Source organism: Squalius cephalus (genome assembly GCF_949319135.1).
Source record: "Squalius cephalus genome assembly, chromosome: 4".
In the NCBI taxonomy this organism is placed as follows: Eukaryota; Metazoa; Chordata; class Actinopteri; order Cypriniformes; family Leuciscidae; genus Squalius; species Squalius cephalus.
Genome location: NC_137125.1, coordinates 34003829 through 34020940, shown reverse-complemented (window position 1 = coordinate 34020940; position 17112 = coordinate 34003829). Strand labels below are relative to the sequence as shown.

General features: G+C 37.7%; 1 protein-coding gene across 4 annotated transcripts in view; it reads left to right on the top strand.

Moving 5' to 3' along the window:
• Positions 1-6008: 6008 nt before the first annotated feature.
• The window catches only part of LOC307157127 (protein phosphatase 1H-like), a 94566-nt gene continuing 83462 nt past the window's right edge, over positions 6009-17112 (top strand). For 2 of the 4 annotated variants that reach the window (XM_079868907.1, XM_079868904.1), the window contains exon 1: positions 6009-6456. In XM_079868907.1, the coding sequence (XP_079725033.1) occupies positions 6218-6456 (239 nt within the window). In that variant the 5' untranslated portion in view covers positions 6009-6217. The remainder of the gene's footprint in view (positions 6457-17112) is intronic. The other 2 variants (XM_079868905.1, XM_079868906.1) reach the window with 1 other exon arrangement.

The window sequence follows — 17112 nt, the reverse complement described above, 5'->3', positions numbered from 1 at the left end:
TAGCATACACATAACACATTATAAACTTCTATAATTCAATGTTAGGCTGCATAGATTAGGTCTGCCGGAACTGGGAACACTCCCCATAAATCCTGATGTACTTGTTACATCATAAGAAGGATGGCGTCTACGCTAATATTAGTCTCTCTGTTTATCCGAGGTTTACCGCAGTCCACCGGATCCAGGCCGTATCTGATGAAGGACCTGCGCCTGGACACGATGACAACGCAGTGAATTGTCAACCAGTCCCTCCCATTTACTGAAGTCAGCCGGATCCCGACCGTATGATGGTGATGGTGGACCTGCACCTGGACCCATCCATGATGCATCCCTGAAGTGGATGTTCGCTTGTTGGCCAGAGGAGAACTGGCCCCCGACTGAGCCTGGGTTCTCCCAAGGTTTTTTTCTCCATTCTGTCACCTGATGGAGTTTTGGTTCCTTGCCACTGTTGCCTTGGCTTTTAGCTTGCTTAGTTGGGGACATTTAATATTCAACTATATTATTGATCTGCCTTACTTAGGTTGGACGATGACGCAATTTTCTTCTAGAAACAAACTTTGTTGTATTATTTTCATGTTATCACTGTGAAGCTGCTTTGATGCAATCTGTATTGTAAAAAGCGCTATATAAATAAAGGTGACTTGACTTGACTTTAGGGGAATGTTCCATATTGGTTATTCTATGATCACACAGCAACGTTACAAAGAGGACATTTGGGATGTTAACAGAACGTTCCCATACAGTTCCCTGTTAGTCAGATGGGGACATTTCATTAGGGACAGTGCTGCAACAAATCTTCCTGACCCATTTGGAAACGTCAGTTAAGAAGCACTCATTTCACTTATAGGTGAAATGCAAAGTTCTCATAAAAAAACAACACCATTACAAAATTTTATTCACCATTACAATCTATTACAAAGAAATTTACTTTTATTAAAAAACACTTTGTCTTATTTTTCTTTACACATTTTAGAAATCACATCTACAATATCTTAACTTTATTTCCTGTAATAGGTGTTTATAATAATTTATAAAAATAAAAACAATGTTACTATTAGGGATGTCACAATACCAAAATTCCAGTAGTCTATACCAATACCATTACAATTTTACAGGTCTTGGTACCTGGCACGTTCACCAGCTGGAGTGCCTTTGAGAGCCACCAGGAGGCACTCCATCATGGACTTTTGCCATTCCATCAAAGACTTCATGTCCCATCATCCTTTGCCCGGACTCATCTTACATTATTGTTTTCAGCTGTGTCTCATTATTCTCATTAGCTCACCCTATATAAAGCCCGGTTTATCAGTCACTAGATCTTGCATGTGTGTTGGTACTGCTTACTCTGAGCCTTGTATCCTGGTTTTCCCATGTCTTGTTTTTTAATTCTCTGCTGGTTTCTTCTCTGTTTACCTATGCCTAGTGGTGGGCAGATTGAGGCTTTGTGGAACATTAACAGTTGAAGCAGTAGTACGGTGCTGTATTGTGTCAACGCTTCAAAAGAATCCAACACCTTCTCCACGGTGACCCTTAGTGGTCAGAACAGTGTAAATGCAACAAAAACCCAGGCCAAACATACATAAAAACACTTTTTACAAATCTACTGAAATTTTTTTTTTTTAAGTAAAATCTTTCAAATGCAATTATCTAATCATCTAATTTGAGATAAGATATATCTTATAAAAATAAGATTATCAAGTGTCTATATGTTCTTTAATCAATTGTCAGGTTTTTTTCTTTTCTTTGTTCTATGGCTCAGCTAACAGGCCAATAAGAAACTACTGACTAGTATTAATTTTAATTATACTAATATCTAATTAAAACGTCTACAAAAGTATAAAACTGATCAGAGATCAGGTAAAACCCACAGACACTTGTTCATTGGTTCTCAGTGACTCCTCATGATTCATGGGTTGACAGAGATCATCGCCCCCAGCGCTGAATCAGTGAAATTTCAAAGTGTTTCGAAACAGTTATGATGTAATAAAGCCTCATTTACTGAAATCACGTGACCCTGGCAGTTTGATACACACTGCAACCAAAAGGTTTCGTAGCTTCATGAAGCAGTGTTTTGAAATTGCCATCACTACCTCTGCCCTCATCTCAGTCATTGTTTGGATTGGTTATTTGTGTATGATCTTTTCCTGTTTTTGACTCCATTTGTGGATTGCCCTCATAATAAAGACTGCATGTGGATCTTCAACCATCGTGTCTCTGAGCATTACATAACAGTACCAATTTCGGTACCACAGCAAGATTTTACTATTTTACTTAGCTATTTGAAAAAAAAGAAAAAAAAAATCAATGAGTTTATTATTAATGATGGTAATCATTATAAGTAAACTATAAATATAAACATTTAAAGGCTACATGCTGTTTTAAAGTAAACATTGTTTATAAAAAGATCAAGTGAACAATAAGCAACCCTCTACGCACACCTAATAATAATAAATATTATTATTGTTATCATTATTGTTATTACATTGAAACATAGCTAAATCTAATGTAGAACAACAAAATTAAACCAACCTTTTATTTTCACAAATTGCCGTGAACAGCTTTGAGTTTCTGTGTTTATGATATGACAATAGTTGTTTCTCAAATTAAACGGTAAAATTGAACTTATTTATTTTAGTTCAGGACTCCATAGTCCATGTGTAACAGAAAGTTACACCTACTCCTGTCTTAATTTAAACCCTGTCCGAGAAACCGCCCCTTTGTGTTTATAACAGTAATCTTGCGGGGTGGACTCATAGTAATGTAATCGTTTGGTTTTAGCCAGGTTTCTGTCAAACACAGACTGTACTCATATTATTTACAAGTGCTTTTGAAGTAAGGGATCGAATATTCAGCAACCCAAGGTTTATCATTTGTTCATCTGATTTATATCTGTTTTTTATTGGTTGAACATCAATAAACTTTTTACCCTTAAATGGGTTTGAGAGTTTTTTGTATTTACTAATTCGGGGAACAGACACAGTCTCTATATGATGATATCTATGTGATAGAGTCTCTATGTGACGGGATTTAACTGACTTCTGTGACGTGAGACAGCTAGCAGACGATCGGTTTAGCCAGTATTGAAAACAGTCCATGAAAAAATAAACTGAAACAAAAACTAAACGTGACAGAAGGAAGAAAAGGCTTGAAGGAAGAAATTAAACTTTAGTGGATGATTCACAAATATTCTGTAATCACCTGTAGTAGGTAATGTATGTATGTAGTATAATGTGATGTAATCTAATCATAACAATCATTTGAGGGTGTGATGCATCTATTATCACCTTATCTGAGCGCAATACAGGATCAATTAACAAATAGATACAATTATGTACACTTGATAATATGGGTTTGGTCTGGCTACGCGAGACTAGCACCCCCCTGAGCCTATGATTTGGGATGAATGAAAACTACTATGTGACAAAACTGTTTTTGTTCCAGTTCCAGCTCCAGCTCTCCAACACACGGTTTATTCACCTTTTCCTATGACACTTTTATGGCTTGAATTATGGGAGTAACTTCTGTTAAACTGTAACAATCAGCAACTGCCAATAAACTTGATTAAAGTAGCGATGAAACAGAACTTTTCTTCCGAATAGTGATGTACATCTGAGTACAAAAGATTATCGAAAAGGAAAAGATGTAGGGCTCTTTAACACTTGTTGGTTGTTGATTGGATATTGAAATGTGGGCATTGCACTGGAAAGTGGAGGCACATAAAGCTTGTAGGTGCTGAGAAATCCTGCATACGTCAACAAAGAGAAGTGCCTTTTCACCATGGAATTTCTAGTTATGACATTTTTAAACATTATGACATTATTTACAACAGCTTATTCAGTTAAACTGACAGATAAGGATTATTTGTGGTACAACATTATTATTTAAAATGATTTGATTCAGTCCTTTTGAGAGGCAGTTCCCAAAACCAGAAGTGCCTCATATTTAAAAATTTAGTAGGTGAGTTCAGAAAAAGGTCGGAAACATCAGCGTCTAAATTATCTTGTTGTGTCTCTTATTGCATAATTTTACTATGCCCTAAAAGTATGTACTCTTTTTGTGAAGAAAAATACATACATTTGAGTGTGTAGCAGAACAATTTTTTTTTTATTTTTTTTATTTGTAATATATTGAACAAACAGGCAAACTCTACTCATCCCATAATTATGTGCATCCTGTAACCATAAATTGGCCTATAAATGAACTTGAATGAAATGAATTACAGTTAATGTCCTCATTTACACATTCCACATTTAATGTAATTTAATTTATGCTACTCAATTCTTCTAATACCATATTGGAGAGAAAAGACGTAGCACATTAATCTGCCAGTCTGAGGGCCTTTCTTGCAGATAACTCTGCTCATGTATACTCAATAGGCCTGTCTGTTTTGCTGTTGTGCTATTTATATCTTGCTATTTGTAAAAGTACACAATATTGCTGCAGTTGAAACTTTCAGCAGGATAGATATTGGTTATTAATCACTCAAACCCCTTTCAGGCATCTCTCACACACATCACTATCTGTCTCACACATGGTCCCTCTTCGGCCCTTCAACATTGGCAACTGTCTTGAATGTTTTCCACTTGTGAATAATCTTCCTTAATGTAGAATAATGGACTTCAAATTGTTTGGAAATGGCCATATAACCCTTCCCAGACTGATGGCAGGAACAGTCCCTTCTCTAAGATCATTGCTGATGTCTTTCCTCCTTGGCATTGTGTTAAAGCTATAGTAGGTAATGTTGGAGAGCTAGCCAGATTTGAAAGTGGCACCTCTTCTAAGCTCTGCCCCCTCCTGTCAGTGCTCCGTCCAAAGCTACGCCCCCCCCACAAACATGAACGCGCATCCACATTTGGAGTCAGCTGCAGGTCACAGGAAAGCCGAGTACTTCAGCACATTATCACAATTATAATGCAGAAACACTTGCGACTATGGCTGTGCAATATGTTCAAAATGTCAATACAGCTAAGCTGTATGTACCTACGACCTGTAACGCAACTGGCTTACACCGACAGAGACGTTGCCTAACGTAACATATATCATGGAAATAACAAATCCCCCCGAAGCAAAACAAATAATTACCTGTCCAGCAGAAAGACCGCAACCTCGGCATCGCTTTTTAGGCCCTTCAGCTTCCTTAGTTGTCTCCACCGTTCAAATGCTGAACCAATGTTGACCCGAGTTTGTCCTCTGGCTTTATCAAGTGCCAGTTTCGTTGCAGCCTTTTCTGCCTCAGACTTTCTTTTTTTAGCCTTTTTGTCAGGCAAGTAGTTACAAGCAAAGCTGGTATTGGTAGTTTTGGCTGCATTTTATCTGCCATTGTGCCGCAAACTCCTGCTTACTCGGTGTAGTGAGCTAAATGTTTCGGAAACGGTGACATGTGATTAGTGCACGCAGGGGTGCTTGGGCACGAGACATGAAGGCATCTGATTGGTTCTATACATTCGCACCGAATGGCAGTGATTGGTCAGAGTTTTTACTGTCCTACAGCTGCTACAGAGGTCAGATTTTTTTCATTCCTTTTTCTGAACACATAATGTATTGACTACTATCAGAATGGAAGGACCATTTCACCCAGTATAAAAAAAAATGTTTCTGAACAGGATTACCTACCCTAGCTTTAACACACACCTGAATGCTCCAGACCAGCAAACTGCCAAAACTTCTGCTTTTATAGAGTTAGTCACACATGCTGATGATAAATTGATCAAAGACATTTGATTAGCAGCACCTCACTGCTACTTACCTTATTAATTCCCATGGAAGCATTAAGGGTGTACATTGTCACCAATGGATTTTCTATTTTGGCCTAGTTTTTATTAAAATAAATAAGGACATGATGTAATATGTCATGTGTTGTTGTTCACCTGAGGTTGTATTTACCTAATTTTAAGACCAGCCAAGATTTTTTATGATGTCCTGATATATCATCAGTTCCTGCGCAAGTCCCACGCAAGCTGTCATCGTATAAGCCGCACAGAAAACAGATCACATGACTTCTAATCCTTGGACTATTTCCGCTTTGGATCAGACACTTACTGGAGAATTTGTGAAGCGAACACGATTTCATTCAACGTGTCGCAGGGCTGTGCTGGTGCTGGCACCAGCTGGTGGGGTACCATCGTTCTAATCGTGCTGGTGGGGGACCATCGTTCTAATCGTGCTGGTGGGGGACCATCGGGCAGAAGGAGACGCACGGACACGGCTCTCCGCAGACATGTTCACGCGCGTCAAATCCGCAGTGGCCAGCTTCATGGGTGGAATCATGGCCGTATCGTCTATTAATAATAGTGACCGTTCGGGTGGCTCGGACCTGCCGCTCAAATACCCCTACATGAGACCGAAGTTTCTAGGACTGTCGCCGGATGAGATCGAGTGCTCGGCGGATCACATCGCTAGACCTATCCTGATCCTGAAAGAGACGCGGAGGTTGCCGTGGGCGACGGGATACGCCGAGTAAGAGCAACTCGTGCATGCCTTCCAAAATTACACCATCACATGAACGCTAATGCATCGGTGTGACATGGTTAACATGCAGTTATGTATGATGATAATAAGTAATACACGTGACGTGCAACTTTTTGTCGCAAGCATGCATTCATTCATTGCTCTGTGCAGTTTTAGGTAGCCTATAGTGCCAAATAATGCTTATTGAATATAGGGTAGGATGGGGGAAGATGCCCCCCAATTAAGTACAATTTGAATGTACTTTTAAATCGCAACATATTTAGATATGCATGTGCAGCAGGAGGATGATGCATCAGCCAATGTGTTATCATAGGTAATAAATAGAAACATTTCCTAATTGTGTTGTTATAAGCACAAATGTAAAATATTGGAATATTGGCCCCTATACTGGGGGTAAGTTGACCCCCTACCTGGGGTAAAAAGCCCCGCAGCCACAGCATATACTTTTACAGAATGCATAAATTACTTTTTGTATAATTATTAATTATTGATATTTAAAGTGTCATTAATTTAAAATACTAAATAAACAATTGGATTTATTTATTTATTGACAATTTAATTGATAATAATTGAATAACTGATGACAGACAAAGCAGAAAAATAGATTGATCTGAAAGTTACAATTATTCTATGACTTATATTAATATTTGCTAATTTATTTGCCCATATTTTAATTGAAGATATGTATTAGAAACACTATGAATGCAAATTTAATGATTTCGCTCAGCTAAACCTATAGGTTTTAGTGAAAGCAAAGATTTCTGAAATGTACAACTAATTCATGGAAATACTGAATTTTACTCCAAGAGTCTAATTTTATCTTTTTACTTCAAAATAAAAACTAAAACTTTTACTCCACAAATCTAAAAACATTAATGTTTTCACAAATCCCCCATTAACGAATAGACTAAACTTGAAGTAACTGTAGAACACTATTTTCCAGAGACACAAAATTAGATTTCACAAAATTCAAATAACCTCAAAACTTTTTCGACTGACTAAACATTACAAATGCTGATATTCAGATTAACTGATAAAATTAAAAATAGCGTAGCCATTCATCAAAAGAGCTGAGATGAGATTTTGTGTCATCTAAGATCAGGAGAAAAAATTGAGATTTATTAAGGTAAATTAAGATTTCATCTTACATCTATACATAATTTAGAACCAATGCAAGGGGTGTAAAACACTTAAATAATTGACCGCAATTTTATGTCATCTAAAGCTCTTAATTATAGATATGGTAGCCAACCCACTCAAAACTCATAACATAATTTTGATTATGTAAATCAACATTAAATTACAATTTAGCTTTTTGTACTCCATGATAGAATATCTAAACAAGCACACATTCATAACTGAAAATTATATATCAATTAATCAATTCTATAATGTTAAAAGTTAAAGGCAAGGAAGGGAGTTTAACAGAAACTTAAAGGGATAGTTCATTAAGCAAGCAAATTTTATTTATATAGCACTTTTCCAAACAAATCAAGTCATCTTCATTTATATAGTGCTTTTAACAATGTAGATTGTTTCAAAGCAGCTTTACAGGGATACACGTATAATTTAAGGTAACAGAGATTGTTTTGGCTTTATAGCGGTTCTTTAATAAAGTTATTTTCCAGCTAAAGTTAGTTTTGATTGATTCGCTTCCGTCGCAACGATCATTTGTTATTAAATTAGGGGCCGCTAAGACGACACCATTCTCTCTACACAGACTTTAAACGCGAACCTGTGAGAAACGCTGATAGCGGTCACATGCGCATTAAGAATTGGTTCTATAGTTATGTGCGTTTGAATATATGTGCGCAGGTTTGGAATTCCCTACAAACCAAGCCTAAACAAAGTACTGGTGTTTCCTTATAATTTTTGATACAGAATTTAATTTTATTTTATCAATTCGGGGTAGATATGCGAATTGAGTTTCCCGACGACGCTTTATCTGTAGAGTGGTAAAGGGATCCTCCATAGGGAGAGACTAGTTGGCACTTCAGCACTGCATTGTCATCGGGTCCAGGCGCAGGTCCTTCATCAGATCTGGATACGGCCTGGATCCGGCAGGCTGCGGGAAAACCTCGGGATAAACAAAAGACACTAAAATTAGCATAGATGCCATTCTTCTTATGATGTAACGAGTACATCAGGATTTATGGGAAGTGTTCCCAGTTCCAGCTGACCTAATCTATGCAGCCTAACACTGAATTATAGAAGTCTATAATGTATTATGTGAATGCTAGGTCAAAGAGATGTGTCTTTAGTCTAGCTTTGAACTGACAGAGTGTGTCTGCTTCCCGGACAATGTTAGGAAGACTGTTCCAAAGTGTTGGTGCTAAATAGGAAAAGGATCTACCGCCAGCAGTCGATTTTGATATTCTAGGTATTATCAACTGGCCGGAATTTTGAGATCGCAATAGACGTGAAGGACTATAATGCGTTAAGAGCTCGCTCAAGTACTGCGGAGCTAAACCATTTAGTGCTTTGTAAGTGATCAGCAATATTTTAAAATTGATGCAATGTTTAATAGGGAGCCAGTGCAGTTTTGACTGAACCGGGCTAATATGGTCATACTTCCTGGTTCTGGTAAGAACTCGAGCTGCTGCGTTTTGAACTAGCTGTAGTTTGTTTATTAAGCGTGCAGGACAACCACCCAGTAGAGCATTACAATAATCTAGCCTTGAGGTCATGAACGCATGAACTAACTGTTCCGCATTTGTCACTGAGAGCATATGGCGTAATTTAGATATATTTTTAAGATGGAGAAATGCAGTTTTACAGATACTAGACACATGACTTTCAAATGAAAGATTGGTATCAAAGAGCACACCCAGGTTCCTAACCGACGACGAAGACTTAACAGAGCAGCTATCAAGTGTTAGACGGTATTCTAGGTTATTACGTGAGGAAGTTTTTTGTCCAATAATTAGAATCTCTGTTTTTTCAGAATTTAGAAGTAGGAAATTACGAGTCATCCAATTTTTTATATGAGCTTTATATGACCGTTAATTTTGTGAATTGGTAGGTTTCGTTTGGTTTTGAAGAAATATACAGCTGAGTATCATCGGCATAACAGTGAAAACTAATGCCATGTTTCCTAATGATATCTCCTAATGGTAGCATGTACAGAGTGAACAGCAGCGGTCCTAGTACTGAGCCTTGTGGTACGCCATGTGCCATGAACTTGTGATCGATGAGACATCTCTTCATTTACTGCTACAAACTGATAACGGTCAGATAAGTATGATTTAAACCATGCTAGTGCAATTCCACTAATGCCAACATAATTTTCGAGTCTATTTAAAAGAATGTTGTGGACGATACTGTCAAATGCAGCACTAAGATCGAGTAACACTAATAGAGAGACACAACCACGATCGGATGATAAGAGCAAATCATTTGTGACTCTAATGAGAGCTGTCTCGGTACTATGGTACGGTCTAAATCCGGACTGGAAATCCTCGCAGATTTCATTTCCTTCAAGAAAGGAACACAGTTGTGAAGACACTTTTTCTAATATCTTTGACAGATAAGGTAGATTTGAGATCGGCCTGTAATTGACTAATTCTGTAGGATCAAGTTGCGTTTTTTTAACAAGCGGTTTAATCATAGCCAGCTTAAAATTTTTCCTATTTAAAACTTGACTCTTCTGTAGTTACATCATGTACTAAGACCAACGGAAAATGTAAAGTTGCGATATTCAGCCTAGAGCTATATCAGCCTAGAAAATCGCAACTTTTCATTTTCCGTCGGTCTTAGTACATGATGTAACTACAGAAGAGTCAAGTTTTAAATAGGAAAAATATCGAAACTCTTTGGTCATTTTTTTGAGAGAGATGCTAATGGTCCTGTCCGATTCAATGATCTATGCTAAGCTATGCTAAAAGTGGGACTGCCAGACCTGGAGTTCGGCTGAATGGATTCGAAAACGGTAAAACTCAACTGTTTAACTCTGGGGGAGTTATAAAATGAGCCTATTTCCAAAAAAAGTGGAGTATCCCTTTAAGGGCCCAAGTGTGCTCGTTGTACCACGGCGTTGGACTATTTTCTTTAATCTTCTTTAAGCGCAACGGAGCAACTGTGTCTAAAGTGCTGGAAAAGAGAGAGTTAAAAGTTTCTGTTGCAATATCGAGTTCTTCTAAGCTATCCGGGATGCTGAGATGATGAAACTGATTAGGAAGATTATTAATAAAGCAATCTTTAGTGGCAGAAGTGATAGGTCTAACATATTTGAAACACAGAGTCGGCTTTGCAGCCTTGGCTAAATTAAGTTTACACGAGACTAGATAATGAGATGTCATCGCTCTGCTGCAGAATTTCAATGGCATCAACATCTATTCCATGTGATAATATTAGATCTAGAGTATGATTACGGCAATGAGTAGGTCCTGACACGTGTTGTCTAACTCCAATAGAGATTACAATGTCTTTAAATGCCAAACCCAATGCATCTTTTTCATTATCGATGTATATATTAAAATCACCAACAATTAGTACTTTATCTGCAGTCAATATTAATTCTGATAGAAAGTCCGCAAATTCTTTGATAAAATCTTTATGGTGCCCTGGTGGCCTGTATACAGTAGCCAGCACAAATCTCAAACGTGATTTATCATTTATACTATATATTTTTACATTAAGTACTAACACTTCAAAAGAATTATATTTAAAACTTGATTTCTTAGTGGTTTTGAAAATATTACTATAAATTACAGCAACTCCTCCCCCTTTGCGTTTCAGACGAGGCTCATGTTTATAACAGTAATCTTGCGGGGTGGACTCATTTAAAGTAATGTAATCGTTTGGTTTTAGCCAGGTTTCTGTCAAACACAGCACATCTAGGTTATTATCTGAAATAATATCATTAACAATGAGTGCTTTTGAATTAAGCGATCGAATATTCAGCAACCCAAGCTTTAGCATTTGCTCGTCTGTATTATAGCTGTTTTTTATTTGTTGAACATCAATTAAATTTTTAACCTTAGATGGGTTTAAACGTTTTTTTGGATTTCCAAATTCGGGGAACAGACACAGTCTCTATATGATGATAGCTAGGTGAAAGAGGCTCTATGTGATGGGATTTATCTGACCTGGGTGACGCGAGGCCGCTAGCAGACAGTCGGTTAAGCCAGTCTGTCTGCTTCCTGACCTGAGCCCCAGATTGTCATGTTTGAGCTCTAAGACTATGTGCCATATTACTAGAGAGAAGAGCAGCACCATCCCAGGAGGGATGAATACCATCTCTTTTCAACAGGTCAAGTTTGCCCCAAAAACTTTTCCAATTGTCTATAAATTCTATATTATTTAGTGGACACCACTTAGACAGCCAACCGTTAAGAGAACACAATCTACTAACTATTTCATCACTCCTGCGAACAGGAAGGGGGCCAGAGCAAATTACAGTGCTTGACATCGTACTTGCGAGTTCACACACCTCTTTAATATTAATTTTGGTGATCTCCGACTGGCGGAGTCGAACATCATTTGTGCCGACGTGAATAATGATCTTAGAGAATTTACGATTAGCATTAGCCAGCACTTTTAAATTTGCTTTGATGTCAGGCGCTCTGGCTCCCGGCAAACATGTGACTATGGTGGCTGGTGTCTCTATTTTCACGTTCCGTGTGATCGAATCACCAATTACTAGGGCACAATCAACAGAACTCTCAGTGGGTGTTTCACTGAGCGGGGGAAATCGATTTGTTATGGAAATCGGAACGGAAGAGTGGTTTTTTGATCCACGACTAGAGCGATCCCTCACTGTCACCCATTTGCCTGGCTGCGCAGGCACTAATTCAGCTGGAACCGAATCATGTAAAGAGTTCACTATGCTAGGCGCATCCAAAGCATCTAAAGTGCTAGCACTCTTACTGTCCTCAATTAAAGTTTGGATGCGTGTCTCTAGTTCTGAAATCTTCTCCGTTAGCCTAACTGTCTCCTTGCATTTATCACATATAAATCCTATATTGCCAACAGAGAAGGCTATGCTAAACATGTGACATGAAGTGCAGGTGACAATAACAGAACAAGACATTACTCACCGTATTTGTTGAGTGATTCTTACTCACCTGAGCTTTTTATGAACTCAAAGGCGCGGGCGCGCAAGAGAAAAATAAATAAATAAAAATAGCTGAGCGCACGGGTGGCACGTTAACAGGCTAGCGAATTACTAGCATGTTGTGCTAGTAGTAATGGAAGCTAGCGATGTCAAGTTAATCTGAGATGTTGGGTAAGCTGTATTTAGTAGTAGTATAAACAACTACAAATTGTAGTAAATGATGGTTCAAAACAAGGAAATACGAGGGAATGATGTTCTGGGCAGACTTTATCACCCTCTGTTGCGCCCTCTTGTCAGCGGCAGAACAGCTGCCAAATCAGACTGTGATGTTATTGGTCATGATGCTCTCCACTACACATCTGTAAAAATTCCTCATGATGATCTTACTCATTCCAATTTTTTTAAGCCTTCTCAGGAAGTGTAAACGTTGTTGGGCCTTCTTCACCAAAGAAGTGGTGTTCTGGTTCCAGGAGAAATCATTAGTTATGTAAACCCCCAGGAACTTGAAGCTTCTAACTATTTCCACCGCCGCTCCATTAATGTGCAGTGGAGGGTAAATCTCAGGAGATTTCCTGAAGTCTGCAAATACTTCTTTTGTCTTGCTGACATTAAGGTACAGATTGTTGTCTGTGCACCACAACTCAAGGTCTCTCGAGTTGAGAGACCTTCTCTGTTTCCCTTCTCTGTCACTCTCTCTGTATGCTGTCTTGTTGTTACGTGAGATTAGTTCTACCACTGTTGTATCATCAGTGAACTTGATATGATTGTTCTGATGCTGAGCAATACAGTCATGGGTGAGTAGTGTGAACAGTAATGGGTTGAGAACACAGCCCTGAGGGGCTCCGGTGTTCAGATTAAGAGTGTGTGATATATTCTCGTGGATCTTTACTACCTGAATTCTGTTAGTAAGGAAGTCCAGTACCCAGTTGCAGAACGTGGCATTAAGTCAGAGTGTGTAGAGTTTACTGATGAGTGTCTGTAGCAAAATAGTATTAAATGCTGAACTGAAATCGATTAAATTTTTTCTGATATACGTGTTCTTGTGCTCCAGATGTGAAAGAGCCAGGTTGATGACATATGATATGGCATCTGCAGTAGAGTGATTGTGTCTGTAAGCAAACTGTTAGGGGTCCAGTGTAGGTAGGATGATGGTCTTGATGTAAGTCATGACCAGTCGTTCGAAGCACTTCATGGTGATTGACGTGAGTGCCACAGGTTATTGGTGATTTGTTTTGGTACAGGATTGATGATGGAAGTTTTGAGGCATGCTGGAACCACAGACTGTGCTAGCGAGATGTTAAAGATGTCTGTAAGCACCTGTCCTGGAATCCCATCTTGGCCCGTAGCCTTGCATTGGTTCACTCTCTGTAGAGTCCTTTTTACCTCAGTTGTTGTGAGGGACAGCACACGGTCGTCCGCTAGTGAGATTATTTTCGTGACTGTGGTGCTGTTGGATTCCTCAAAACGAGCAAAAAAGATTGTTCAATGCATGAGGGAAAAAGGGATCATTAACAGAAGCATTGTTGTAGTTTTTGATCTTGTAATCAGTAAGTTATTTTAGCCCTTTCCATATCTGCTGGGGGTCATTAGTCTCCAGGTGTTCCTGGATCCTGTGGGAGTATGTGGCCTTGGCTTTTTTTATTCCAGCAGGGAGGTTGTTCCTTGCTTCCTTCAATGCTGCTTTGTCACCTTCCCTGAAAGCAGCATCTCGTAGTTTGAGGAGGGAGCAGACCTCTGCATTAAACCAAGGTTTCTGGTTTGGGGGAAGCATTATTTTTCTGGAGTGAGCAACATCGTCAACACATTTGTTGATGTAACATGTAACAGATGAAGCATATTCTTCAATATCTAACAGATGTAGCAGCTTCTTTGAACAAGTACCAATTGGTGCAGTCAAAACAGTCCTCCAGAGCTGATATTGCTCCCTCTGGCCATCTTCTGAACAGTTTTTTTTACAGTCTTTTATACACTATTAACCCTTGCTGTACAAAAAGACCAAATTCTGACAATATCATACCATTTTCCATTAAAACAGTAATATACCGTAGAAAACAAAAACAGCCTACAGGAATATACTGTAAATTAACAGTGCTCAAAATCGACACTCAGAGGCTGTTTTCCCAATCACACCCATGTTTATCCTCAATCACTATTCTCTACATTAGTTCACTAATATAGTCCACTTGACAGAGTGAATGAAAAGAAGTGAGTGAATTGAGACACTGATGAACACCTGATAAGCAGAATCATTGAAGGACAGAGAAACAAGAACAGAAAAAAGAGAAACACAAGAATAAGGAACTGACTTCCAGCCACCGAGTGTGAAACCAGTTTACAAACCAGTTTAACATTATTTCTTTCACACATGTACAAAAGTTCTTGTTGAGAATTAACAGATATTTAGTTGGTGATATTTTATTAAAAAAAATGCTGCATGAATAAAAAAAATGATTGCCACCATTGTTGAGATTCACATGCTAATTTTTGATATCTCTGCGTTTCTACAATACAGTGTAGCTCTGTTTCTTTGGTTGTGCATGATGTGAAACACTGTTGCCAGTAGTTTATTGTAAAATTTATTTTTTTGGGTCACCATTGTGCTAAAGAGTAGAGCCTGTGCTTCAGTCCAGGAGAACGTCTATAGACATTGATAATATTCTGCATGTTGCTTTGTTTAACAGGCTGTGACTGTGTATTTGTGGTCCAGTGGAAATCTTTTAATGTTCAATAGTTTTTTAGTGGTCTCAAATGAAATAAATTCACAGTAATACTTTGCTCACATTATTTATGCATTATACATTTTTGTTAATACATTTAAATGACAGTTGGTCAATTTAAGGCAGTCAGTTTCAAGTGAAATTAGTCAACTCGAGTTTTAATTTAGTGCATTTTTACAGTAACATACTGTAGAATTGACAGTAAATTACTGGCAACAGTGTTGCCAGTATTTTACTGTAAAAAAAACCTGGTAAGGTCTAACAGTGTAGTTAAAGTTACAATCATTTTACAGTGTGGTTACATAGTACACTGTAAAAAAAACTGGAATTTACGGTAAAAAAACGGCAGCTGTGGTTGCCAGTATTTTACTGTAAAAAATATGGTGGCAACCTTTTATGTTTTACGGGACTTAAATTTACGGGCAAAAAAAAACACAATGTAAAAAAAAAAATGGTGAAATTTACAGTAAAAAAACGTCAGCTTGGTTGCCAGTATTTTACCGTAAAAAATATATATAGTAGCAACCTTACTTTGGACTTAAATTTACGGCAAAATATAAAGCAGTACTTAAATGTGTGGTAAAAAAACATCAGCTGTGGTTCCCAGTACTTTACTATAAAAAATACAGTTGTAACCTTTTAGTTTTCATGGGACAACCCTTATATTTCATTAACCAATAAACGTTATCATTCAGTTGCACTAAAGTATTCAAATCTGCTTTATACCTTTGTAATATACTGATTACTTCCATAATAATAAAGGCGGTAAATCATTAATCCACACGGTCATACAGAGCTAACCACCATTAGTTTTCTACAAGCTGAGGCACATGTTAATATAAAGAAGGTGCACAGTGTCATACACATGAATACAAAACACCATCATGGTGACACATGACTCCAAATAATGCCATAAACATTCATTAAACAATATATGATGCAATATAAACCCCAAATGTACATAACTGATAAGAAAACTAAGAAGAAACATAATTACTTAAATGATATAACATCGAATGTGAAGTGTCACGCAGGGAATTCTGGCAATGTCAATATAGAGAAACAACAAGAACAGAAAAAAGAGAAGCGATGAGCAGAAACACAAGAACTACAACTGACTTCGGCCACAGCTCTAGATCAACTGAAGATAAAAAACATTAAATCTCTCAAGATCTCATCAGAGGAGGATTAAACAACTCCACAAATAGCATTACCAGCTTCACTTATTACTAACCAGATTGACTTTATTTATTTCATACATCTACAGTTCTGTTTGAGAATTAACAGAGGTTTAGATGTTGATTGTTTAATTTGAACGTACCATGATGGTGATCAGTGTTTTCTTTAGTTGGGCACTTGACCCTTGACTTTCTAAAATTAGTTTTTCTTTCTGTTTATAAAACAGGTTGGTTATGGCAAGACAATCAGAGAGAAAATAAATTAAGTGATGTTGTTTATGTATTAATCATCATGTAGTGGTCTGATTCACTGAGCTCATATAGGGCCTTATCTTTGATTATATGGGTCATTAATTTTACATTATTGATTGTAGTAACCCTATGATTCTACAGCATGTGATCCATCAGTGTTATGATAATCTGAAAAAAAATAATAATAATTTGCACAATAAAGGTTTGAATTGCTGTATCTTTCAGACACACACATTAAGACATTAAGACATCAGCATATGAATCTCAACAACGGTGATGATAAAAGTGCAGTGCATGATGGGAGCCATCATTCAAAACTCATCAATATCTCCCAGCATGCATTGCAGCATGAATAAATTATGCTGATTTGCCTTAGTATTTTCTTTTATTATTATTATCTGCTTTTATTTTGTTGTTGTTTTTGTTGCAACTTTTTAGTAGC